This window comes from Meleagris gallopavo, chromosome 2 (assembly GCF_000146605.3).
Source record: "Meleagris gallopavo isolate NT-WF06-2002-E0010 breed Aviagen turkey brand Nicholas breeding stock chromosome 2, Turkey_5.1, whole genome shotgun sequence".
Taxonomy (NCBI): Eukaryota; Metazoa; Chordata; class Aves; order Galliformes; family Phasianidae; genus Meleagris; species Meleagris gallopavo.
Genome location: NC_015012.2, coordinates 63,916,915 through 63,944,733, shown reverse-complemented (window position 1 = coordinate 63,944,733; position 27,819 = coordinate 63,916,915). Strand labels below are relative to the sequence as shown.

The window sequence follows — 27,819 nt, the reverse complement described above, 5'->3', positions numbered from 1 at the left end:
TGCAAATTGCCACTGTGAAGCACTGGTTTCTACAGTTCCTGTAGCTGAGCTGTTTGCAACTTGTTGCTTTTCCTGGCTCTCAAATCAGAGAAGAAATGCAGGATAAAGAAACTACTTCTGTTATTTTACAAGTTTTTCCATTATTCTTTTTTTACATTTAGTTTTGCATTCCTTATATTAAATGAGGTAAAATGGCTCTCAATTTTAATTAGAAGGAAATGTAAAAGTAACATTTAATCCAATTAATGTATTTTCCTGCTTTGATTCATTGTAATGACTGTGAGCATCTGGTAGCAACTGAGCATGAACTGCTTAAAGTCACAAAAAACCAATCCCCATTATTTCTGCTCATTGAAGAGAATAACTGAATTACCAAACGCTAATCTTTGGATAATTGCTCTATAAAGCAGATCTTAGCTCTTAGAGAAATTAGTTTTGTAAGTTTATAGAACTGTCAGAACTCATGAACTATTTTAAAAGGTTAACAATAGCTGAGTAGAAGCTGAGCTTTCTTTTTTTATTCATAACTATCACAGATTAACCTTTGGTATACGTAGTATGAAGCAATACGCTCATCTACCAAAGCTGAACTGAAGACTGATGTTTGTGTGAATGTTTCTGACAGTACAAGGTTAGAACATACAGGGAGTAAGATACAGTGTGTATTGCTGTTGTATGACCAGACCATTTGTGGTTTGGAGTTGCTCTTGCTCATTTTGCTTTGATCTTCTAGTTCAAACGTTAAAGAGGTGTTCATTTCTTGAGCTCCAGACAGTCTAGCCTGTGACATTACATCATGAATGTTGTTTTACTGATTACTGACTGTAGTTTAACATAACTTAGGCAGAAGTGTTTGTTCTTGATAACCGACTGGATTTGTGCTTTGTCTTTAAGATACTGTTATCTGAAACTCATACTTTTATCCCTAGGGGTTGACACTTCTCAGAAGGTGTTAGGATTCCTTATTCATAGCTTCTATTTAGTAGCACTAGAGCTGCCCTTGCTGCTTAGACCTCGATGGAGTCTTTCATCCTTGTGTAGGAAACTATATATTCCTTCTGTTTTTCCTAACATTATGTATATTAGAATTCATCTTTATTTGATTTACTCTTATTTATTGTAATTACTGTAAAAATGTCAAGGTACAGCAGACTTGCCATATAAGTATGCTATTATTGATATTCTGGAAGGACAAAGTGATGTCAGTAAGCCATACTTGAATTCTATTTTGAGTTGTCACAGAATTTCATACTAATACTGCTGTAAATTTGTTTTCTGAGCCCTATTTTAAATAATAGTAAGTATATATATAGAGATAGATAGATAGATAGATAGATAGATAGATACCTTCCCCCCCCCCCAATATTACTGATACACAAACAAGTTTAAGCAGATGAGGTAAAATCCTGCTTTACCTCTAAGGACAAAAGCACTGTCCTCCACAATCCTCAATACAGTCCAGTTCAGATATCCCATTAGCTATACTTTTAAAACCACTTTTCCTTAGACCTACCCATGGTCAATTGCATGGGCTAGCTTTTACAGCTGCTTGTAGTTAGCACAGAAAGAAAGAGAGAGTGTGTGTGTGTGTGTAGGCATATTTTTCTCTCCTAAGATGTTAGTGCTGGCATTCATTCTTCCCCTTCCCTGGAGGAGAGGGTGCTGATAGCTCTGCATAACTCCCAAAGGCTATTGAGAATGTTTGTGGTGAGCATGGGAGCACTCCTCCAGTCAGCAGTCTACGGCTTGATAATACTGGAGATAAAAGCTGTGTAGTATCATGTGTCGCAGATACTGGTTGTAAACATATAGTATTTTTTACTCATGACACACAAACATAAAAGTAGTTTGTTTCTTGCACACAGGAACTTCTGTTTCTGAATACGCACACATTTTCAGGGAAGTATAAAAGCAGAATCAAATAAAGCCTTCTGTTCTGAAGTTCCTGTTCCTGCTAGGACACAGCTCCTGTGTTTTGTTCATAAAAGCTGTAGACAGCAGAAATATTGTTACATGCATTTGCCATTACAGATCTGAATTTTTTGTTGCTTACGATAATGAAAACAAACTTAATTCAGAACTGATTTGAGTAGACATACCTGTGCTTTTTGTCCATTTCACGTTTCAAAGTTATGGCTCACCTGCACTAAATACGTGAAGTTGACACGTACAAATCAGCAAATGACTTATTCTTGGCATTTTCAGTAGTTAGGGATATTGCACTATGCTGAAGCAGAACTACTTTCATTGTCAGATTGTACAAGTTTCCAGATGCTGAACTTCACTTTCATAGTTCTTTTTGTAGTTAGAAAGGTGAAGTTAGGTTGGGTCTGCATATTGATTGGTGAGCAGTTTATTTTGATTCATCCTCATCTTTCTTAATTTTCCAGTGATATATTGGATGGACTTTTTTCCATTTAAAATGCCTGAGATTTTTTATTAGAGATAAAGAGTTCTAGGGGATGAGGTTCAACAAGACTGAGTGTCGGGTCCTGCTCTTAGGCCACAATGACCCCATGCAGCTCTACAGGCTTGCGGATGAGTGGCTGGATGACTGTGAAGAAGAAAGGGACCTGGGGGTGTTTGTTGATGCTGAGGTGGCCAAGAGGGCCAGTGGCATCCTGGCCTGCATTAGAAATAGTGTGGCCAGCAGGAGCAGGGAGGTAATCATCCCTCTGCACTCAGCTCTGGTGAGGCCGCACCTCGAGTACTGTGTTCAGTTTTGTGCCCCTCACTACAAAAAAGAAATTGAGGCCCTGGAGCGTGTCCAGAGAAGGGCAACAATACTGGTGAGGGGTCTGGAGCACAAATCTTATGAGGAGCGGCTGAGGGAGCTGGGATTGTTTAGTCTGGAGAAGAGGAGGCTCAGGGGAGACCTCATTGCACTCTACAACTTCCTGAAGGGAGGTTGTGATGAGGAGGGGTTTGGCCTCTTCTCCCAGGCAACAAACAGGACCCGAGGAAATGCCTACAAGTTGTACCAGAGGAGGTTTAGGTTAGACGTGAGGAAAACTTTTTCTCTCAAAGAAGGGTCAGGCACTGGAATGGCTGCCCAGGGAGGTGATGGAGTCACCGTCCCTGGCAGTGTTCAAGAGGCGTCTGGATGAGGAGCGACAAGATGTGGTTTAGTAGCTTGTGGTAGCAGTGGAAATGGGAGGACGGTTGGACTAGATGGTCTTGCAGGTCCTTTCCAACCTTGTGATTCTATGATTCTAAATTCAGAACTCCTTTCACATGGCTGTTAATATTGTTCATAAATCAATACTAATTCCATAACTGTTTTAGATTACTCTGCAAGAACAAAAGTCAGAATCCTTGGGCAAATATTTAGCTGACATGCTCCCAGATTTCCAAGTCTTTCAGTGTTACAGTATTTTGACACAAAATCTTTTCCATCCAGAGTTTAAATTTTGAATGCAAACAGAACATGGAATCCTAAGAGGCTTTGGTAATTTTTAATTTGGACATTGAGTGCTCTTATACATCACTGACCTTATGATCTGCTGGCATGGCTGTGATTGGGGAAAAAACTTAGTGTTAAGCTGGATCATAGAGTTTTTGTATAGCTGAACACAATTTTTTGTCTTCAAGTTAGCATCTTCAGTGGTATGATAACCACGGAGAAGTGGAAGCTGCTGACAAATATGTAATCAACTGTAATTTGCTGCCAAATTTGGTAATTAAAACTGAACTGTGGAATGTTTTGTTTACAATTGAAATGTCAAAATATGTGGTTGTATTTGTTTGTGTTCGGTAGCTATGGAAAAGAATCTTATAGTGTGGAAATATTTCACTAACTCAATTTATGATGCTGTGCTTGTGTGGAGCCTCCTCTTAATTGACAGAAAAATCTGTGGTCTTTCCTTGCAAGTGTCCTGGCAGTGCATATTGGAGGAAATAGTCCCTTAGTCTTTTGTTGTTCCGCCTGTGTTCATAGACTCATAGAATAATTAAATCTGGATAGGATCTCTGGAGACTGTCTTGTTCAACGCACTGCTCACAGATCAGCTTCAGTCAGACCAGGTTGCTCAGAGACTTTTCCAGTCGAGTTTGGGTATATGTTCTGCTTTTTCTTGAGGTAATATCTCCCAGTTTACTTCTGCCATTGCTGAACAACTTGTGGTTCCTCTTGGCTTGCTTCTTACCCTGCTAACGTTCCTACTTGTAGCAGCCTTGTCCTTAAGTGTGTCAGTCCTCCTGCCACTATGGTGTTAAGGCCTTGACTTGGTGAGTGTGAAGTCTCTCTTTTCATCTGTATTCTCTTTTGTAAAACAAGATGTGTGGCTTTAATGTTCAATGAAAGAGACTACAACACTACATATTGAATAACTGGATCGTGCACAAACAAATAGAATAACATAAAAATAGTATGTCAGATTTCAGATTGATTTAAGACAGTGTTCTTCATACAATACTAGTAAGTAATAGATGCTTAGAAGATATTCCTGCTTTGGCAAGTTAGCTTTAGAACTTGGCAGAACTCCATCCTTTATCAAATACCTTTTTCTGAAGTCTCTTAATACCTTTTGGACTACAGAGCAATCAGTGGTAGAGGATTCATGATTGATTTTTTTTCAACATAATTTACACTTCCTTGTGTTCTGAATGTGCTTTTGTGATAACTTTGGCAACCCCATCCCCCTTTGATGCTTTATGAGAAATAAATAAGTTAAAGCTAGTATTTACCCATCATCCATACTCTGTGTGTGTGTGTGTGTATGTATTTATATGAAAAGAAGGAACTGCACAACAACAGTGACAATCACCTGAGATCTCTGGTCCAAGATTAGTTTTGTCATTTCAGCACTTCTCCCTTTTGTACATGATTTGTTAATATATCAAACAGCAAAGGGACTCAACACAGATTTTCTGCATGTTGCTGGTAACTGCTCTCTGTATGTTGATCTGATTTTTTTTTTTTCAATCCAGTTACTAATACTTCACAGGGCTTTGACTCTTAATTCAGTGGAAACTTTGTTTTTCTAAGGATCTTTTGTGACAGATGAATCTTTTGTTGATAGCTGTAAGAAAAATCCACGCAATTAACACTGACTTATTTTGAATAGCATGTTTGCATTAGCATATCCAAATAATTCTCAGTAATTGAAGACATCTAAAGACCGTGTTAAAAGTATTTTATTTAAAAAAATGTTTAATAATGATTGATGGTTATTGCATGATATACTTAAAGGTGCTTTTACATATTCAAAAGCTTAAGATGTTTATTCAGTTACTTTAAAGATGACTTTCATCAGAACATGTGATGTTATGATGAAATGCGTCCATTTTCACGTTTTTTAGAATAAAAACTTGACAAAGGAGAAGAAAGTCCTCCTGAAAGAAAGAAGAAACTTGTACAAGGAAGAACAAGATAATTTTTAGTTTTAACTTTTGTTTTAACTCTTTAACAAAATGCAGAAAATGTGCTTAAAAGTATGGTTTCTCAGAGAATTTACTGAGATGCCTTTCTTCATCTAGAAGGATTCATTCTTAAAACAAGTTCTAAATATGTATTTGCCATGCAGAAATTCTGTATTTTTTTTTTCTCAAACAAGAATTAAAACTCTTTCCATCTTTTTCATAACATTTTGTTTTATTTGGCTGTATTAAAGCTATTAAAAGAGTAAGTGTTCTTCACAGAACTCCTACCGACATATACTTAGAAGAGTCTTTAGTTCTGATTCTCAGGAAAAACTACAGTCACAAGTGTTGAATTGTGTGGCATCTCTTTTTTTTTTTTACTATTTTATTTTATTTTTTGCCTGAACAGGACTTTGCTGAGGTACTCTTGGACTGGAAATGGTTGTGTGGTTAAGGGCAAAAGACACCCCTGTCTTCCTTGCAGGGTTTTAAGAACAGGACTGACCTTGTTTGACAGTAGCTGTCTTGAGTATGAGAAACTTCAGTTAATTTGGTTTCTAAAGGGGTGTCTGTAGTTGTGTTTACCAAAGAAATACTCGTTAACTTTGCTAGTTTGCATCTTTATTTTCCGGCTTGTATAATTTCTCATATTTATTTTGTAGTACTAAGAGTAAACTGGTTGTAGAACTACCAGAATCTTTTGTTTACATTATTGGTTTTGTTGGTAAGGAGGGGAAAAAAGTCACTTCAGAGCTTCTGAAAGCAATAGCATTGCCTCAAGCTAAGCGTGGTGTTGGCAGGAGCTGTGCAAACTTCTTTGTGTAGTATTTGCCAAAGAACCTCATTCTTGACCTGAAATATCCTTGCTGTTTCCAGCTGTGAGCTTCATGAACAAACAGAATGAATTTTGACAAGCTAATCATTATTCATGCAGAGTAATTTATTAGATCACATTCTTGTCCTAATTAGTTTCCCTTCGTCTCTTTTCTTTTTAATGAACTTTATTTGGTGTGTTCTTTTTTTTCACTTGTTTTCTTGCTAGTCTTTCTCCTTTTGCCAATTTAATTGGATTGAGTAGGTAATCCTGAAAAATGACTGAAGGATGAATAACAGGCAATATTCCATTGTGTAGCTTTAGCTGAACCCCCCTGTGCCCCCCAAGAAATTACTCTCAGAATATGTAAAAATGCTACATGATTGCATTGGTATCTGAAGTTACCTGAATTGCTCTTCAAATTGTGAGTTTCTAAAGCCAGGAGGACCCAGAGTATTTAAAGAACAAGGTAACTCCAGGTACTTTCCTACCTCACACACTCATGCTCTCTTAGAATCATAGAATCACAGAATCCTTAGAGTTGTAAGGGATCTCTGAGAGCCATCTAGTGCAACTCCTCTGCAGTGAACAGCGACATCGCAGCTAGATCAGGCCACCCAGAGCCTGATCAGGCCTCGCCTTGGAAGTCTCCAGGGGTAGGGTATCGACCGCAACTCTAGGCAACCTGTTCCAGTGCCTCACCACCCTCACTATAAAAGATTTTTTCCTTTTAGCCAATCTGAATCTACCCTCTTTGAGCTTGAAGCCATTTCCCCTTGTTCTGTTACCACAGACCCTGCTGAAGAGCCTATTCCTTTCTTTCCTATAGCTCTTCTTTAGATACTGAAAGGCCTCTATCAAGTCACCTTGCAGCCTTCTCTTCTCCAGGCTGAACAGCCCCAGCTCTCTCAGCCTGTTCTCACAGAAGAGGTGTTCCATTCCATGGATCATTTTTGTGGCCCTGCTCTGAGTATGCTCCAGCAGGTCTATGTCTCATCTGTACTGAGAACTCCACACCTGGATGCAGTACTCCAGGTGAGGCCTCACCAGCACATACTCAAGCATCATCTCATACTCAAGAGCATCGCACCACATGTATCCAAGAAGTCTGTCGAACAACAGGACCACACAGTTGAATGTGTAAAGGTGGTCTGTCCAGATACCATTGCAATGAAATCAGAGATAAGAGATGCTTATCAAACCCTTGTGTCTTCTGGGTGATTTGTGAGGAGATCAGATGTATACTGAATTGGGATGTGGCCTTTGTACCTCATGGGGAGCTGTCAATAGTGAGAATCTCTCCATCCTGTTCCACCTCTGAGTCATTAGATTTCGCTGGTTGTCTTTTTGTTTCTGTGTTGGCAGTCTTGCAGCTTGAGTGCTGTAGTTTCATTGTCTCACCATCATCATTTAGTGTAAATGCAGTCTTTTTTTTTCTGATTTTGGTACTTTGAGGTGCAGCCTGGCCTAGTGGTTGGCAACCCTGCACATAGCAGGGGGGTTGAAGCTCAATGATCATTGCGGTCCTTTTCAACCCAGCCCATTCTATGATTCTATGTACTGTGATCTTTGATCCGTTTATCTTGGTATTAGCAACCTATACTGTGCTTACAGCCATTCTGCTGTTCTTTCTAAAGCTTCCACACCCAGTCTTTCCCATTCATTTTCTAATCATAACAGTCAATGTTTTTATCACAAATTTTCCTTATATTTGTATAAAAAAAGGAGGGAACACAAATCGATTCCATACCAGCAGCTTCTAATTTCCAGGTTGGATGGGGCCCTGGGCAACCTAGTCTAGTACGAGATCTGGAGGTTGGTGGCCATACGTGTGGCAGGGGGTTGAAACCTGATGATCACTTCCAACACAAAGCCATTCTACAATTCTATTCCTTTGTAAACCACTGAAGTATATTCATTACATCTGATGTTGGAATTGTTGTTAAATCACCCATTATTTTTTTAAATTTAATGTCTGTTATGGGAGCTCTAGATTTTTTTTTTCTGGGCAGAATCTTTGTTCCTATCCTGTCAGCGAATAAGCTGTACTTTACTTTCCCCTTAATCTTCATTTTCCTCTTTGTTTTCTTTTTCCATCTCACCAGAGATAGGGGAAATATGGGATTTCTGCTGTCACATCAGCTTTAGCCATTTGGACGTATCAGTTAAATGCCAAGAATAAGAAAAGGATTACAGGCTCCTATTTTGTTCATGCATGCAGATTTCTCCATCCCTAGATCCTTTTAACTTGCCCAATACTTCACAGTTTCTTTGTGCCTTAGGTTCCTGGTCATTTTCTACTCGTGGACTGACTCATTCCTTACACAGTGAACCCTTTATTGTTTGCCTTACAGAACATCTCTGAAGAGCAGCCACCTTCCCAGAGTCCCAGAGGACTGAGTGGGGAGGTTGTTACTAGATTTAATTTGCCGAGGGCTCCTCATGTTCACACTGATTTTGTCTGTTGTTGGCACCCAGTGCTTTTAAGTACAAAGAAGTAAAAACAACAGAGCTTTCTGCATTAATCCTCCTGCTATTTTGTCTTTGTGCTCCTTTATGAGTTCACAGCTGGTCTTTTATTGCATGACCCAACACTGTACACAAATGAAGATACAGTCCGATACCTGTTGAGTTCTGCAGTGATGTCTGTAGCAGGGCTTTGACCAAGCTCAACAGAGCTGTATGCTGTGTGCATTAGAACTAAAAGATTTTCTTCAGGATCTTGCATATAACATATGTATAATAGCGCTTTTCCTTATTCTGTCGCCCTTCCTGCATTTTCTTCTCTAAAAAGCTGGAACTTATTTGTTGATGAGAAAGAAACCAAACATGTCTCTTAAGCTTTTTAGATTAGAAGAGCAAGAAATTTTGTATGGATGGATTCTAGAAGACCACAAATTTATGTATATGTAGTATGGCTGCTTTCTGTGAAGTGTGGATGTGTATTATATGTATATTTTTTACACTTTATCTATTAGTAGTTACTATTTATCATGTAATAGCATTTCTGTTACGTTAATCTAATTTTGCCCTTTCCTTCCTTCCTCTTAAAATCAAGAATAGGAACTTCTGATTTTCTGTTCATTCATTTATTTGGAGTTAAGTTCTGATCTGATTGAAAAAATGGCAAATTGGGCAATTCTTAATTGATCTGGAGTGGGTACTGCTCTGGAAATAACATTAAACTATATGTGGTTGTAGAAATGTTAGTTGGCAAGCTCCTTGCTGCTTAGGTGTTCCTGCCTACAGTAGGGCTGTTGGAACTAGATGATTTTCAAGGTCCATTCCAACCCAGACCATTTTGTGATTCTATGATTGTAAGCTGATAAAAATACAAAGGCATTTTAAATGTTCAATCTTCTAAGAAATAGGGTTAGAGTTAATATTATAGAAATCGGTCCCTCAGAAGAAAGACTTGAATATTTTTGTTTTCTTATTAACTTCTGTTTATATAACAACAGTGTGTCATAGAATAACCTGGAAAAAGTCCCTACTGATTATATTACCAGTTCTTGCTACTGACATAACAAAAATAGCTGAGTCATTTCACAAAAGAGTATTTCGGATTTGTGCCAGCTTAAGCAAGGCTATTGCACTTGCTATGTAGGCTGGTGTTTAAGCTTGTTTTCAACAAATAGAGATAAGGATTCTCTAGTGAATGACTGGGGAGGAAGGCACTGAAACTCACATTTTCCAACCCTCCTTGGATCTTTTAGGAGATGACTGACTGCAGCGGTCTTGTTTAGAAGAGGTGTTTATACCTGGAGGAAGTAATGCTTTAAACAATGCTTTAATCCAAGACTTCAGAGAAGAAATCCATACTGGACAGCGTGCCTGTGTCTGTTTGCTTACATTGGGTACAAAGAATCTTTTTAATACAGGCACCCAGAATCCTGAAAAGCTAAGGGCACTGGTGAGAAATGGAAGAGAAAAGGAACCAGCAGTATGATTGGTTCAGAGTTTCATGCAGTTGTCCGTAATTTATAAATAAGAGCTTTGAACTTCAGGTATTTTTCAGAATGCAGCAAAATATTTAGTAAAACCACTGATTTCATTTTTAAGATGGAATGATTCTTATCAAACAATAAATTTCGAGTTTAAAGGGAATTTTGTGAAAGTTGGCTGCTAACCTTAACCCTAACTTTTAATTTTTAGGAACAGATTGGCATGTAGATTTGGCAAAGGATGATTAATTAGGTAAAATCCAAAGTAAAAGAATAGCGAGTAAAACACTGTTGGAATAGATGGACATTTGTGTGAAACAATAAATTCAAAATATCACTGTTTATGTATGTTTTTTCTTTTTCTTTTTTCTTTTTTGTAAAATATGTGTTTTGCTATACTTTTTTTAAAATACACCTTTCCAATATAAAATATTGGAAAAACTTAATTTCTTTCAAGTATACTCACTATTTTGAGAACTGCTTTTGAGAACTTTGTATGCTTTCAAGCATAATAAAATCATTTTTGCAGAGCAGTATAGCAAGATGAATGAAACCACCTGTAATGCTTGAAGTACCTCCGTATGTGACAAACGTAGGGTAACATTTACTCTGTGCTAATAGAATTTTAGCTCTGAAGAAGTTATTGCCATCTTGAATTTTTAAAGCCAAAGTAGATGAATTATTTGCCCACTGATGTGTATCTCAAGATGAAAATGCCAAATTTTGCTGTGGCATTATCTCTTCCTCAGAGTGGATTATTGAAGTTGTGTGAAAATGACTATGAAAAAGTGAAGTCAGATTGTTTTTGGGATAAACTCAGTAAAATCTATCTTCTCAACTGTGAACTATTGGCTTGAACTTGGAATTCCTTTAAAACAGTCGAAAGGATGAAGCGTTTGCTTTCATTTTTGACTCTGTAGTGTTTCCTAGGGAAAAAAACCATGCTCGCATAGTTGAGGGGAGGCAATTGTGATTCAGCAGTTCACCAGGAAGTTGTTTGTTTAAAACTTTACTGCTAATTGATTATATAAGAATATCACCTAAATTATAAGTGTCACCGGTGGTGGTAAATATTTGCAATATCTAGAGACTCTCGTCAGAATCCTGTCAGTATTTTGAATGAATTAAAATGTGTATAAGCTTTCAGTTTTTCCAAATCTGGACACTAGGTTAAATTGGGACAGATGTAAACTCCGTATCTGCAAACAGTACTTCAAAAAGCTGCAGTTCATATGTAGTTCAGGCTCCATCACTGGTGTGAGTTGTGTGTGTGGAATGCTACATATGCTGTGAGTCATGTCATTACAGTTTGTGAGGTTTGCTGCATATCTGGGAGAAAACCCTTCTACAGTCTTTGTCAAAGCTTTTGTTATGTCCAACAACCTGGCCTTTTGGATTGCCAGAGATTGGGTGACTGCCCAAATAGTTGTACGTAGTTAATGAGAAGTAATTTATTATGCCAGTCAATAGTATTGGCAGACTCAACAATTTTGGATGTAGATGGCATAGGGAAGCAAGGGCAAGAGTTTGTGGCTGGCTCTGTTGGTTTCAGGGTTTACAGAGAGCACAAGCCAAGTCACGCGTGCGTGTAGCTGATATCAAGAGCACATGTTGGCACAGAAGAATTGCTGTCATATGTGCTTTATCTTGTGTTTGCTTTTACCAAGCTTTCCATACCAATGATCCCCTCTTTTATTAATCCTCTGAAAGAGGTAGCACTTCAATGCATTTTTTTAAACGTACAAAACCATCATATGGTATCTCTATTATATAGATATCTATAATAAAATATATCTATTTTATTAAACTTTCAGTATTTGAAGGGAAGTGAATGGAAGAATGAGGGGAAAAATGTGATGTGGGTAAATTCCTTTCTTTCTCAGTAACATATTTGTATGTTATTAAAAATATTTAATTTCTACACAGACATCTGAAGGAAGTCCAGTTTTGAAATGTGTTTCATTTTGGCAGTACATTTGTGATGAGGGAAATAAATCCATATGTGAATAGTCTAAAAACCAGGTCAACATTTTTCATGAAATATAAGCATACTCAAGTTCTTATTCCTGTCACCTCATTTTAAGTTGCTTCTTTTCATGTCAAATGCAACTTCCCACGTAACTTCCACTAGAAAAATGTTACAATTGTAAAGACAGACCTTTGCTATATGGTTCAGTGTTTAAACCTTCAAAACTAAATATGTCGTCTTGAATTGAAGCATCCTGTCTGAAAATGAATTTTTTTTTTTTGTATATATACAGTTTCTTCCCCTGTGAAAGGGATACTTCAGTAAATGGGTCTTATCTTGAAAAATATTTACCTGTTACAGCATCTAAATGTTCTGTCCTAAAATCACTTTGTTCTTCTGTCTTGTTTGCTTTGTGTAATAGCATTCTGGCTTTAGTCAGTGTTGTTTCACTCTCTGAAAGTTACTTCTGGTTTGCCAATAAAGCCCAAATAAGAAACTCTTAGTAATTTGTGGTAAACAGTGGGAGAATGATGGCTTATAACATCAGGAGATCTGTTAGGTTACAGCAGTTTGGGCCTTGAAGGTATTGAGTATATGCTGTTGTAAGTAGGTTTGAGGATGCCTGCCATATTACTGAGATGTCATGTGCTTCAGAAGGATAGTGAGTTTGATTAGTGAGTTTGATGGTAACCTAACTTCAAATAGTGTACCACATTTATTTGTGAAACAAGATCTTTATCTGTCTTGTCTCTTTTAACATTTGTCATGTTCTCACAAGGCCATGCTGCTGTAAAAGAAACAGGTATGCTTATGCCATTTAAAAGACAGCCTTGATTTGCTGATCCTTTACCAGACTGAGTAATTTGAGGGACAGGATAAAGCTTAGTAGCTTCAAGAAGAATTTTTGTCAGCTTTGGGTCTTACTTTCTAATCTATGGTACGACTCTAAAGCAGGAGACCATTGCATGACAAGTTTGGTTGCAGATATGTTCTAGATATGAGTAACAGTTGATTGTGAGTGCTTAGAATTAAATCTTTCTGACAAATCAGACTATTGTCTTTGAATTCAAGAGCTAACACTAACACGCAGAATTGATCTTAAATCAAAATAGAATGTGATTCTTGGTGTTGAACTGTTTGGTATTTGAAGAAAAAAGGAAAAAAAAAAGTAATTTAGGGTGATGGAGGGAGGGAAGATGAAAGCATGCCTGGAAATCTGCTCTTGAACTCCAATTTTTCAGGCTATTAGTTAAAAATGCGATTACATTGTACTTTAAAAACTATCTCAGTCAGCAGAAAACATTCTTGTATGACTGCTAAAAAGGAAAACAAGTGATTACAGCTATTCCTTATTGATCTGTTCCTTGTTTATTCTTCCTACCGCAGCATTTTCAGACTTTAAGTGTCAAAGGTCAAGCTCAGTTTGCCGTGAAATCCAAATGCATACGTTTTTCTGTTAATGATTGACTTCAGCCTTTTTTTTTTTTGAAGGTTCCTGAAGGCTTAATGCTTATAATCTCTACAAGCAGTATTTTGATTAACATCTTGTTTTTTATTTTTGAATTTTTATTGTAGTTTTTCCTAACTTTAGCACTTGTTTATTTTCCTCCAACTTTTCCAATTGTATAGAAGATCTGCTGTCTCTCTGGTAGTAGAAATTGCTTGTCTGTAAGGACATTTTTCTGTATTCAGGTTTTGTATTATGTAGTTTGGGAAAAAAGCAAAACAAAACAAAAACCATAATCATTTTCCTGTTTGTTTTGGATTCAACAGTACTATCTGAGTTATTTATTTAGGGTGGGAACCACCAACCAAAAAAACCCCACGCCACCTCTGCCTAAGCTTGTGTCATTTTAGTGAGTGTAAATTAAACGAAGTAATTGAATTAATCAGATCTCCTCCGTCACTACGTCTAGCTCTTTTCTGATTGCTTTCTATTTTCCTGCCGCTTACGCTCAAGGACTTGATCTCAATAGAGACTCTGAAGACAGAAACATAATAAAGCCATAGAAGAAATCAGTGTTGTGTTCTGACTTCATACTGTTTATGTGGTTCCTACTCCCATTATTTAAACTTATGTAATTTCATAACATACTGGCAAGCCTATACGTCTTTCTATGTCTTTCTACCTTGTTGCATCAAGATTAAAATGCCATACTCATATGTGAAATAGCATTTTGGACGGTCACAAAGTGTGCTGAAGAGATGACACCTGTAAATGTAGTAAATCAGAGTGGTGAGGTGCTGACAGAGGCTGCCCAGAGAGGTTGTGGATGCCCCGTCCCTGGAGGTGTTCAAGGCCAGATTGGATGGGGCCCTGGGCAGCCTGGTCTAGTATTAAGTGGGGAGGTTGGTGGCCCTGCAAGTGGCAGGGGGGGTTGGCAATTCATGGTTCTTGAGGTCCCTTCCAACCCTGGCCATTCTGTGATTCTGTGTGATATCTTACAGCTATTTGCAAAATCTGCTGAGTTCAGCACAAAGTGTTTCAGATTGACTGTTAATGACTTAGTGTTGTGATAGCATACAGTTTGCTAATGGAAACGGTGTATCTGTTCAGAGATCTCTTAATTGGGATCAAATGGGTCATATATAGTTCTTGGCTTCTGACTCATTGTAATTCCCTGGATCTTTCAGTAATAAGGTCACTGAATAATTAACTTATTCCCCAAGGACAAGGAAAAGGAAGAGTGGGGAAAAAACAATGCCTTGTATTCCTGTGAGAGGTTTCCACTAGTCTCTGATTCATACATGTTTATGTATTAAGCGTGATCTCTGTGTGTGTGTTTCTGATTAGAATCCTTTATATATCATTCTGATTCTTAAAGTCTGTTCAAGACATCTTTGGTTTCCAAAAGATTTGTTGTTTCCTCACACTACATTTTCTTTGCCCTATTTTAGAATTTTCATTTAAAGCAGTATTCATTTTTATTCTGTAGTATTTCTTTAAGGGAGAGCTACCTCAGACATCTGCAATGTAACCCGAGTTCAGAGTTAGAGGACACTTCCTGTGGCAGCATTATGTCATAAGTTTCTTTTTAGGCCTTAAATGCATACTTGCACTAATGGGATCAGCAATATTTTTCAGTAGAACAAGCAGTACACTTTATGACAGTATGAATTCTAGATGTCATGTGTCTATGTCACAGTACTGCACGCATTTCAAAACATTCTCTCCTTTTTCTACTGACATACAGTTCTGTGATCTGCAGATTGCTCAGTAATGGGGGAACTATCTGGAAATTCTGTTCTCCCCTCCGTGCCCCTTATCAGAGGCACATGAGGATAATCTAGTGAAGTTCCTCAGAATTCATGAGAAGTTAGTGAGCAGTCTCAGAAACAATTTTCACAGGCGTGTGTGAGCAAGGAATGCAGCACAGGTCATCTGATGTCTTTGGCTAGTGACAGGTTGGATAAAAATAGGGCTGGCAACTTCTAGGGAGCTGACCTATGGGGGCTGTAGACATGGGAGGTTGTTGTGGCACTTGCTGGTTCTAATAATTCTGTTGAACTATTAATTCACATCTGTTTTAGAAATTACTATTTTTTTTCCCGTGGAAGAAAAAGGGAGTAGATAATGCATGAAAGAGGATGTATCTGCAGTGTCGTAGGTGCAAGGTAGTGCTCTGCCTCTGCTAAAAGGAAGAAAAGAGTTTCAGTGGAAAAACTGCATCAGTATGGGAGGAGATCTGTAGTTTTAAACAGCTACACTGTTAATAGGTCTGATGAGATCTACATATAAAGATCTCTTTTGCTTAAAAGTCCAGGACACCATCAACTCCTTCCAATTTTTTTGGATGGGTGTGTACAGCATCTTACAGCTTAGATCAGTTTTTTTTCTTACCTGAAGGAGTCTTTGCATGTTCTTAAGTTCCACAAATGAGAGATTGATGGTTGGGCTAACATTTCTAACCTAAGATTTTTTTTTTTCTGAAGAAAGCTATTGGCATTTGTCAATATGGGCTTCACCACCTATTTTCCCAAGAAGCAAAGGTTTAAAACTGTTAGAATATTCCTCTGTGAGTTTCAGTATCATGGAATAACTTGAGTTGGAAGAGACTTGCTATGTGGTCTAGCATTCCCTCCTCCCACACACACTCAAAACTGCACATTTCAAAAGTATGTTGAACTTCTAAGTTAGATAAGATCATTCACAGGACCTTGTCCAGCCTGATTTTCAACATATCCAAGAGTAAAAATTTCAGTCTTCCTTTGACTTCTTTCACTGAGGAAAAAAACACTTTGTAACATATATTTTGAGTGATGTTTATTATTGTTTGCCTCAGTTGTTCATTGTCCTATTGCTGTTCACCACTGATTCTATAATGATCATCTGTTGGATATCTGGAGCCAGTGATTAGGTTTCTTTTGAGCTGCTGGTCTTCTCATCTGCAGGCTGAACAACAGATCCAAAGCTGTAGCCTGTCTTCGTGTATGAGCATGTTGGTAGCCCTCTTAGACTTGCTGAGTTGTTGTGTTACTGCTGATTAAACTCTGTGTATGTATGTGCAAATCACTGCTTATTGGGGGAAATATAATCCAAATGCATGCTGAAAACCCTAGTGGGTTCTGTCTCAGTTGTTAATCACTAGTGGGGGAGTAAGGTTTATTGTGGGATTTTTTTCCTTTTTTTTCTTTTTTTTTTTCTTTGAATCACGTATAGTTTTATAAGCACTTTTACTCTGGGGCACTTGATATAGTGATACAGTGTTGTTGTCGTTGTTGTTGTTTTTTCCTAAAGTAAGGATAATGAGGTGATAGAGAATTAAACTGAAAAACCAGTTAGGGCAGAAATGTATTGTTTGCTCCGTATTAAATACTGTATGAAGCTCTAACTACTCTATCTCAGACTATAATACAGTTAGAAGCCTCAGTGTGAAGAGGGGTGGGGAGTGGGAAAAGTAGCTTCTGTGCAAAGACGAAAGTCCATAAAAGTGCTTCACCCAGAGAAGAGACTTGTGAATATCTCTAATAAAGGGTTGCAAGAGGAAATTATGTAGGGATGATCAGTCCATGTTTCTTACAGCAGAGGAAGCTGAGTGGTATCAAAAACAAAGGGGATTTTTTCCTTAATTATCATCATCTATGGGCACTGGTGCTTGAGCGTGTTCTGTAGCTAACAGCCGAAAGCAGTGAAGCCAAAGTAGTAGTGATAGAATTTCTTGTTCTTGAAGATGGAACATTCTGCATTGGAGGTTTCTAAGCTGCTTATTTCTGAATGTTGGGAGTACATAGGCAGGCACCTCTTTCAGGTGTTCTTTGGCTCAGTGTTTTGTGATGACCAGAACAGTACATATACTGATCTACACGGTACTGCAGTTCTTTTGTTCTTAAAAGAAATGCTGTGTAAATGTGATTATACAGGCAAGGAATCATGAATAAGAGCTGGAGAGCTAATCATCTCCAGAAATTACTTTGAATAGGCATCCGGGTTTCCCAAATTTCCTTTCTAAATTAAAAAACAATCTTGTGGAAGCCGTTTGTATGCTTTGCTAAATGGTATGCCTTTGTAGGTAATTGGACAGTAGAACTGGAGATCATACACACAGCCCACAGTGGAATTACAGAGCAGTTTGCTTTAAGGTGTTGTGGGTGCTGAGAATATGGAATTGTTCTGGGAGGGAAAGAAATGAAAAGTGACCAGGATATACTGATAAAGATAGAGGTTAACTTCTTTTAAAACAAAAAATATGATTCAGGAAATCTCCTCAGCTGTTACTGGTTTGAGGCTGGGAGAGTACCTACCACATAAACATTTCCAGTGTGTGACAATGAAAGCTATTAAACGTCAGCTGTCCACATAACTTGTCCCATATTGCTTATTTGATCACTTCGAAGTAATTTGTCTTAGAAATCTGCTCTCTAGAGTACTCAAAACAATAAGAATTTCACATATTTTTGTTAATATGTGAGAGAAGTATTTCCATTTCATAAACACAGAGGCTAACTCTAAAGCAGGTTGTCCCTGATTCTGCACTTTCTGTTCTTCATGAGTTAAAACACAGCACTTTACTGTCCAGCATCGTTCTAGGCACTACAAGCTCTAGTGCAGTACAGCCTGAAGTGTTGTACTGGTTGCACAATGGGGTGAGAGAATGGATTTTTAGGAAGGATGTCTGATAGCGAGCAGAGGTAGGGAATGGCTGGCCTGTCTGTCCTGCAAATTTCACCAGCCTAGCTATAGAATTATGTTAAGAGAATCTGTGGTGGCATTCAGTGTAGACAGGTTGCTCCTGTTTATCAAGATCTCTGCTTTGCCTTCGCATGTGCAATTCCAAACACATTGTTCTGCAAACTATTTAGTGAGCCCGAGTTCGACTTCTATCTTGATTTGCTACACAAGCTACACAAACACATCTGATTTTTAATGTGGGCAAACAAAATATTTTTGAAGTTGATACTGACTCCTCAACTTAAATATTCTCTTCATTTGCTTCTATCTTCCAAACAATGGCTTTTTGTTCCCTGCCTCAAAAATTCCCAGGGAAAGATATTTAAAAAAAAAAAAAAAATCTTTAAGTTCATTAGAGAACGAAGGGTGTTAGTGCTGTATTAAGCCAACCACTTGAAAGGCTTTTGTGAGGATAAAACTGATAACTCTCAGTGTAATGCACAGAAGAAAAAAAAGAAAAAAGAAGTAAACAGGAATGCTACAGAGGGGTAGCCTTTAAATTTGTGCACAGTAGAAGCATTTCAGTGTGAAATGCTATTAATGCTTTCTTTTCCATTGTCTTGTAAGCCCTAGTGTTTCTGTCTGCAGAATGAACTAAAGCATTTGACGGCTTGGGGTATAAATGTATATTATGCAATCCAGCTGTGACAATGGGGACGATTTTTGCTGACAGATAATGGCTACTTACATTTATTGCTGAAGTCGTGCTGTTGAAATCATAATCGTTTTTTAAAGCAATAAAACAGCAGCATATCTGTGGAGTGTGTGCTGTGGTTTTATAGCTGTAGACTCTTGGACAGAGAAATAGTGTACAAACATTCTCTGCTTACAGCTGCATTATTTCCATTTGTAGTGAGCTGATAAGAAAAGAACATAGCTGAGATTCTTATTTCAGTACGATTTTAGTTACAGTAAATGTTGCTTTTTTTTTTTCTATAATATACTGTGTTTCAGTGGCTCAGGAACACTTCAGTATGGGTGCTACCCATGGTCTCTCTGGTCTGACATTTTTAATTTGAGGAGTAACTTCTAGAGAAGCTCAGGAACTGGTTGTTTTGCAACAGCGTGTTTTGAGAAGTAAGTTCTGAAGTTCCAGTGCCCAAGGAAAGTTTAAGTGCTATCGGTAGGAATAGCTCTTCTTCTATGGCAATCAAAATGTTCTGTGTATGAGTATCAACACAGATACAGAAGTTAGTTGTTACATTAGTACCTGAATTACCAGCTCTGGAATATAGCCAGCATGTGAGTAGGAAAGCAGCCAGTAGCCTGGAAGAAAAGTGTTTTAATCGGTATGTAATAAGTGCTCTAGAGAACTTGTGCAATCCTGGCAAGCTACATTTGGATTTTTTCATATGAGTTGTTTGGAACAGTCGTTATAATTTGTATTTTAAAATGCCAAATACAATTAATTTTACCTTTTTCATAAGTGGAAGAAGTAGAAGAAATATACGAAAAGCTTATTAGAACAAAGAATTGAAAATTACTGAGATTATATTTTAAATTTAATATATTTTATATCCATCGACTTCTTCATAGGATCACGTTACCGCAGCAAGGCATGCTTGCCTTCAGGAAATAAGGTTCACATCTGCTGTTCTGCTTTCTTTTTTGTGTGTGTGCTCAGCTTCTTCACAAAGGATAAAGACAAATTTCCTTGAATTATGCACACGTGTGAAGTTAACCTAAAGACCATTCTTTTTGTTAAGTCATAATAGGGGTGTTTATACCAGGCATGCCAAAAGAACCTGTGCAAGTTCCTTTTCTGTGGGATCCAAGAATCTCACAGGAACTGTAAGTTAAAGGCCCCAGTTTGCTTTAGGTGGAGAAGTGGTAGAGCGTAGACTGCCACTTCTGGAGTTCTGTCACAGCGCTGTTTGTGAAATGCCTCAGATAAGGCTGTTGCCCTTCCTTTTTGACCCCACGTTATGTGGGAAATCTGTGGAACCTTTCTCCTGCTTTCGGCTTAGCTTGGCATTGCTGTCATAAGAAAAGAAACAGGTGATAAGAGGCATATTTCTTTCATTAGGAAACACAAAAATCAAAGTCAGCAAGTTAACTGAATGTCATTGGACTGAATGTTTTCACCTAAGGCTTTTATATTCTAGTTTTATTATCTTTGAAGGCCTATAAAAATCCTGCAAACTATTTGCTTAAACCGGGGAGAATGCATGAATCACACAGCCTGCGCTGACTGGAAATTAGAACTGCTGCGCTCTTACACAGGGCTATGAAGCAACTTGGTCTGTGCCCTTATACAAGTTGAACTCTACCAGTGTCCTTCCCTTTCAGTGTCTCAGGGGCCTTGTTTCTCGCAGTATTGCCCGCTCTTCCTTCGTACAGCCCTGAAACTTTATGTCACAGAGTGCAGGGTTGACGGGGCTTTGTAGTCTGGGCTAATCAGCAAATGCAACAACTACCCATTAAAAGTACCTCGTTCTTCTACAAATCATTCCTTGAAACTCCATGGTGTTTATCACATTCTCAATAAACTGAACAAATTGTTTAAAACAGGTCGCAGTTCACTGAAATCATTGTTTTTCCTAAAAGGAAGGTTCTATTTCATATACTCTCATTTCTGTTTGTCCCTAACCAGCTGTTTTTATCTTTCGTTTACGTTCTAAATGCTTTTGAAGAAACAGTACTTTTGTCTGCTTGTTTGTTTTACTCTGTTTATTTCAGTGCCTGGCACAATGGGGTCTTCATAGTGCCCAGGCCATGCCTCATAGGCACTTCAGCAACTTCTTCTAAAGCTTGGTATTGATGTATCTGCTTCCAAATATTCTTCCTTAGGTCTGTTGGTTGCGTTTTATTTTTTCAGATAATGTTATTTGCCTTTGTCACTGAATCACCATTGTTTATCTAACTGTCACTAGTAAAGATAACCTAAGTAAAATCCCAGTTACTGAAATTCAAACTTACTCCAAATGGAAAGAGCTCTTTTATCTTCCATACAATTCAGACACAAGTTAAAATACTTTTTATGCATCTTGCCTCAGCAGCTTTTTTTCATTAGCCAGTAGGCCAATTTTTTCCTAAAGAGATACAACAGATATGTTTGTGTCTCTAAATAGCTTACCTTTATGACCTGGGAGAACTCTTGGGTGATACATCACTAATGTGTATTTGAAAAGAATGACTACATGATAGCTGATAAATGATGCCATTTGAATACCTGTACAAAGTGAAAAAGAAAGTTGATTTTTAATTTAAAATGAATCAAATAGTCTTACGCCTAATTTACTTGAAGATACTGTAGTTTGTTATTCAGCCACAGAAGTGTTTAACTTTAGTATACTTACCTGAATTAAGTCTTAATTATCTAAAGACTCACTGATAAACAACTATACGTTAAGCAATGTTTATAAAGCTCCAGCTTGATCTAGATCTGTGCAATTAAATAAAACATTTGTTAAACTTTTCAGCAAACTTAGCTGTTTAAGAATAATTAAAATATATATATATATAAAACTATATCAAGTGAAATGTGCTAATAAATTTCAGAAAGAATGTGGAATTATCTGTATCTACAAGTTATTGTTAATGGCCTTGTCATTAGTGAAAATTCTAGCTTATTCTCTGGTGGGGTAAATGTATTTAATTTTTTTATTTTTTTTAATGACTAAAGTCAGTTGTATTCTTTGAGCTGATGAAATCTAAATTATTTGATCATGTGAATTGGTCAGGGTTTTCATTTGTACTATGCTAGGTAAAGATATTTAAATAACTAGCCATAGGTATGATGGTATGATGCGATGCTAAATTAGAACAGGTAGTTGCCGAAAGCTTAAATCATGTGATCTTCTAAAATGTGCTTTTTCTGTTCTGCAGCATGGGTGAGCTCGCTCTCTATGGGAATGGTCTTCTTCTGTTCTCCAATAGTCAGCATATTCACAGACCTGTTTGGTTGTCGAAAAGTTGCTGTTATTGGAGCTGCATTAGGTTTTGTTGGACTCCTGTCAAGTTCTTTTGTAAGGTAAAAACAATCTTTTTAAATTACATTCAAAGTACTGATCCCATCAACTGAATACAAAGGAATAAGTAATGCTACTTTATCTTATAGCTGAAGACATTGTGAATAATCAAAAGCGGTGCTTTCAAATTAAAAAATTATTTGTAAGATGTAATGTAACCTTCTAACAGCACATCCTATTTATGAGGAGCCACTTTGTATAAGCTTATCAATAGCAAAACTATGCAGTAACCTCCAGGGAGGTGTTAATGTTCCAGTCAAATTCAAAGTTTTCTTCTATTCTTACCAGTCCAGCTGCCAAATATTAAGATAGCAAAAACACGGATCCTTAGGGCTTACTGTGAGGAAATCTCTATTGAATATACTTCAACAGCAGTAGAGTGTTTGTCTTCCCTCCAGATTATACTTCATTTTCTATAATTTTTGCAGAATAAATCCCAGGAAATTTGAGCGGCATGCATATTAGAAGCCGAGGAAACAGGAAAATTACTCTCTGATTTTAGTCATCAGCAGAAACCAGTTAGTGAAGATAGGGTAAGAAATAGCAGGAAAACAAGCTGCATTTATTTCTAGTTCTCAGTCTGCCTTTTCTATCCTTAGCAGAGCACAGAACAGAATTCAGAAGAGTTTTCTATGTAGAAATACAAATATCTATTTCTACACTTTCTACCAATATCAGTAGGCTTGTGAAAGTGTTTTCTGTGCCTGTGCTCTGAACCAGACACGTGTGAGCTGTCTGTTAGCTGCATGGATGGATATCAGTGCTGCATGGTGCTGTCTTGAACTAACACCCCTACTGTGGGCGTGTGTCCCCTAATGTGAAAACGTATCACAAGTTTATAGGAAAAGAAGATGAATAGTCTTGATGTAGGTGCTGAGGCTAGTGTTTTTATTTATTCTGGGAATAAAAAATATTCATGGGAAAAAGAAACTGTCTTGTTATATAAACATGTTTTCCTTCTTTTTTATATTTTTGTTTTTAGTTAATCTAAGTGTAAAGATTTAGATGAATACATTTTATTTAAAGCAAACAAAACAGAACACCTTCCTTCAGCCTATTTCAGAAGATTGCCACCACATTTGAGGTGAAAACTAAAAGAATACGTATTGGAAAAAGTTCTTCTTCCTCCCCATGTAGCACAATCTTGTGGTAACTACTAAATACTACAAGAACTTCATTATTGTAAATTAAAAGGGAAGGTATTTCTTTCTTTCGAAGAAAATGCTGCCATCCTTCTGTATTTCTTTGATTTCCACTGGAAAAACACCACAGAAGGTGCGAACAAAAATTTTTATAGGCTTTAGAGATGTAGCTTTTTCAGAATTTTCTTTTAGAGGAGCAATCGTGAGCTTGGGATGAGAGATGAATTCTTGTTAAAATACGTTCCAAGTTAATGTGCATTCTTAGTATTTCATTATGTTACTCACACTATCAAATGACTTATGTTGATATTATCAGTTAATTGAGGGAGTATAGTTCAGATATAGAAGTGTTTTAACAGTAATATTTCACACAGCAGATGAATGTAAATATGATTTACTGCTTGTTACATATGTAATACAAGTTTTATCTCTTAGGAAGCTGAGACGTAAGATTATTTGTAATGCAGGAAAAATATTTTTCAATATGTGTCATGCTGCAAACTGTTTGGATCCACGGAAGGAACAAAAAGTTCTATGTTCTTTCTCTCATAAATTCTGATTTTAATCTCTTTGATATTTTTCCATTGACTAAGGTAATTAGTTGTTTCTTTTGGCTAATTTAAATATAATCAAATTTTTAAACTGATAGTTTAATGTAGAAACAAACAGTAATATGGCAAATGCATTCTTTTGCGCAGTAACATGTAAAACCTTAGTTCCTGAAGTGAGACCTGTGAATCAAATACTACGTTCTAAGAATTTCTAAAATGGCATGGGAAACTTGCAAAGTGTATTGTCATACTGCGGTATAGAGAGATATTGACATCCTGTGCTTAAAACCACTACAGAGAGCATTTATACTGGTAGTATGAGGGCTGCTCTGAAAGTAATGCCTCCTATTTTATTATATTGGTCCATGACATCAGAGGTGGATGTTAGGGGTATGGCAGTAAAACTGAACCTTCCCACCAATATTCCATTACATTTTGTTGTCGTGTGATGGCAGCAGAAGGGCAGTCTGACAATATGGTCTCTGACATAGAAGTGTGTATGAAGCAAAGATGTGTCACTGAGTTCATCCACTTGGAAAAAATGGCACCCGTTGACACTCATCAATGTTTGCTGAATGTTGATGGAGACCAAACAGTGGATGTGAGCACAGTGAGGCAGTGGGTGATGCATTTGAGCTGTGACGAGAGCAATATGAAGGACAAATCACGTTCCAGACAGCCATGCACAGCTGTCACACCACAAAATGAAGAGTCTCAATCAGCTCATCCATATAAATTGGCTAATGGTGATGACTGTGTTGACAAAGAGTGTTTTGTAGCTGAGAATTTGCTCTATCAAATAGTGTTATTGTCTCTTTGCACTTGTAATTTCCATGGAAATTCCAAACAGGAAACATTACTTTTGGAGCAAGCACATACAAACTCTTAACTCATTTCTGAAAATATGTCAATTAATTGGAAAAACTCTTCTGTGTGGTATCTGAATGTGAGCATGCATTGTTTTACAATTTTTTTTTTTCTATTTTTTATTTTTAATACAGCACCATTGAACCTCTGTATTTCACCTATGGAGTATTATTTGCCTGTGGCTGCTCATTTGCTTACCAGCCGTCTTTGGTCATTCTTGGGCACTACTTCAAGAAACGCCTTGGACTAGTAAATGGCATCGTTACTGCAGGCAGCAGCTTGTTCACTGTGTCTCTGCCCTTCCTCTTGAGAGTTCTGATTGATTCTGTTGGCCTGTTCAACACATTACGGGTCCTGTGCATCCTCATGTTTATTTTGTTTTTGGCTGGCTTTACGTACAAACCTCTTGTTTCCAACACCAAAGACGAGGGAGAAAAGAAGAGCAAGTTCAGATTTCCTCCTGAAAAAAAGATTTTCAATTTCTCCGTTTTCAAAGTCATGAGTTATCGAATCTGGGCTTTGGGGATTCCTGCTGCACTTTTTGGATACTTTGTGCCTTATGTTCACTTGGTAAGTGCACTTTTTCTTTTTCTTCATATGACGTGATTGAAACCACAGTCATTCCCTTCTGTATAATGGACTAAGAAAGCAATCACTGATAGAAAGCAGTATTTAAGTCAAAGTAGTTTTGGGGAGTGTTATGTTTTGCTTACTGCCCACTTTCCCAGTGTGATGGAGAGAATTGGAGGAAAAAAAAAAAAGAACTCACAGGATGAGATAAAATTATTTACTAAGAGAAAATGAAAAGCATAATAGTTATGTCTGTATATATATGAATGTATATAAGATGTGATGCATAAGCAGTTGCTCACTGCCCAGCTAGTCCCTCAAACAGCGGAAGAGAGCAATGAACTTCCATCCCCTTCAAAACTCCTTCTGCATGTGCTATGGAATATCTCTTTGGCAAGTTTAAGTCAGCTGTCCTTATTCTCTTTGCTTCCAAGCTCCTTGGGACCTTCGCTGCAAATGGCCTTGGCTCTGTACAACGCTGCTTAGCAGCAGCTATATAACCATTGCTGTGTTATCAACAGTATTTTTCTCCTACAACAAAACCATAATATCATACCAGATACTCTGAAGAATATAATTCCACCCCAGCTGAAACAAAAACAGGGAGAAATATGAAACCAATTCTGGTGTTGTCTGTGATCAAGAGATTCCAGGGCTCTAATCAAAACTAGTGGAAGGCAGTTAAATTTTTAGTTCCTTGTTCTCAATTTTAACTTCTATAGAAAGGCTTAAAAATGTTTAACTGTAAAAAAAAAAGACATTTGAAAAGGTCCTGACTTTTATTTACGGGTAGTAGTTTGACTTAGTTTTTAATGATGTGTAGATCTTACTCAATAAAACAATGAACAGTCCTTTGAAATAGTTTAATTCCATTAGATGACTTGTCTGTTGTGACATCTGTATTTTTTTGTCCATTCTGTATAGAAATGTTCTGATTTAAAATGCACAAAGGAGTAGAAGGGATGTGTTTGTAGTGCATTAGAGAATTACAGCATGGCTGAGGTGTGAAGAGTCTATTTGGTCCAACCTCTGCTCAAGCAGTGACACCCACAGCAGGGTGCCCAGGCCCACATCCAGGCGGCCTTTGAAGATCTCTAAGGAAGAGACCCCACAACCTCTCTGGGCAGACTGGGCCAGTGCTCTGACACCAGCACAGAAGTGTTTCCTGGTGTTCAGACAGAAGCTCTTATGCTCTAGGTAGTGTACATGGCCCTTTGTCCTGACATTGGGCATGACTGAAAAGAGCCCGGTTTCGTCTGCTTCACATCCTCCCTTCAGGTATTTATAGATGTTGATGAGGTCTCCCTGAGCCTCTTCTTTTCCAGGCTGAGCAGGCCCAGCTCTCTCAGCCAGTCATCATAGGAGAGGTGCTCCATTCTTTCAGCATCCTGCCAGCCCTCCGCTGGACTGTGTCCGTTATGTCCAGGTCTCTCTCCTCATGGAGAGTCTGGAACTGGACACAGTACTCCAGGTGCAGCCTCTCTGGTGCTGATTAGAGGGAAAGGATCACTTCTCTTGGCCTCCTGGCAATACTTTGCCTAATACAATCAAGAATGTTGGTAGGTATTAGATACAGCTACTCATGTTTCTAGAGAATTGAAGAACAAGACCATACAAGTAGAAGTGTTGGTTGTTATTTTCCCCCGTATCAGATTGGCAGAAATTCTGGTTGCAAAATTTAGCTGCAGTATATGAAAACAATTTGATGGAGGCTGTTTTTAATGTAATGTTTCTGGCAGAATTAAGAAGTTGAAATCGCTGATTTGGTAAATGTGGTGATATAGTTGTCAGTAAACATGCTGCTAGAGATTTAAGGAATGGAGAGTTCTCTCAGCTAAAACCATCATTTCTATAACTCTACATAAACTCACTCAAGAATTTAGGTCTGCTTTTAGTACCAAGCATATACTTTTCCCTATGACTCAATTTCAAAAGGTATTTTTTTTAAACTGGACTCTTGAAAGAGGAATTTATTTTTATGAAAGTATGAGTAAGTGAAGTATTTGCTGATGAGCAATGATGTATAGAATTGTAGAATTATCTGGGTTAGAAAACACCTTCAAGATCATAAAGTCCAACCATCAGCCTGATCTCCTGAGTGTCGCTGCATTTCTGGAGAACTCCCTGAAACCTCAGAAAGTCTCTGTGGATCTGTATTTTGAAAATCTGAATGTGAGTACTGGAGAATGCCCCCGTGAGGGAACAGCATGAATTCTGCCCTTCAACACAAATACTTTAAATCCAATAGATATCCAATATCCAGAGCAATATATATAGAGCAATATATAGAGAGAGCGATATCCAGCCTGCTAGGCAGCTAGTTGCAAGTGCCTTAGGAAGACAAGTCTACATGTGGTGCTCTGGGAAAGATTCAGAGGTGAAGTTGTGAATTGTTCTTCTAACAATTGCTCCTAGTAGCAACAGGATCTCCTTTTCTCCTGATTTGTAAGCTATGCCTAGC

The 27,819-nt window shown here is 37.7% G+C and overlaps 1 protein-coding gene across 1 annotated transcript; it reads left to right on the top strand.

The window, feature by feature from the left end:
• Positions 1-22,048: 22,048 nt before the first annotated feature.
• On the top strand, positions 22,049-25,549 carry LOC104909849 (monocarboxylate transporter 10-like). The gene is made up of 2 exons (XM_019613058.2): positions 22,049-22,230; positions 24,923-25,549. The coding sequence occupies exons 1-2, from the start codon at positions 22,064-22,066 to the stop codon at positions 25,392-25,394; spliced, it is 639 nt and encodes a 212-aa protein (XP_019468603.1). The 5' UTR covers positions 22,049-22,063; the 3' UTR covers positions 25,395-25,549.
• The last annotated feature ends 2,270 nt before the right edge of the window (positions 25,550-27,819 follow it).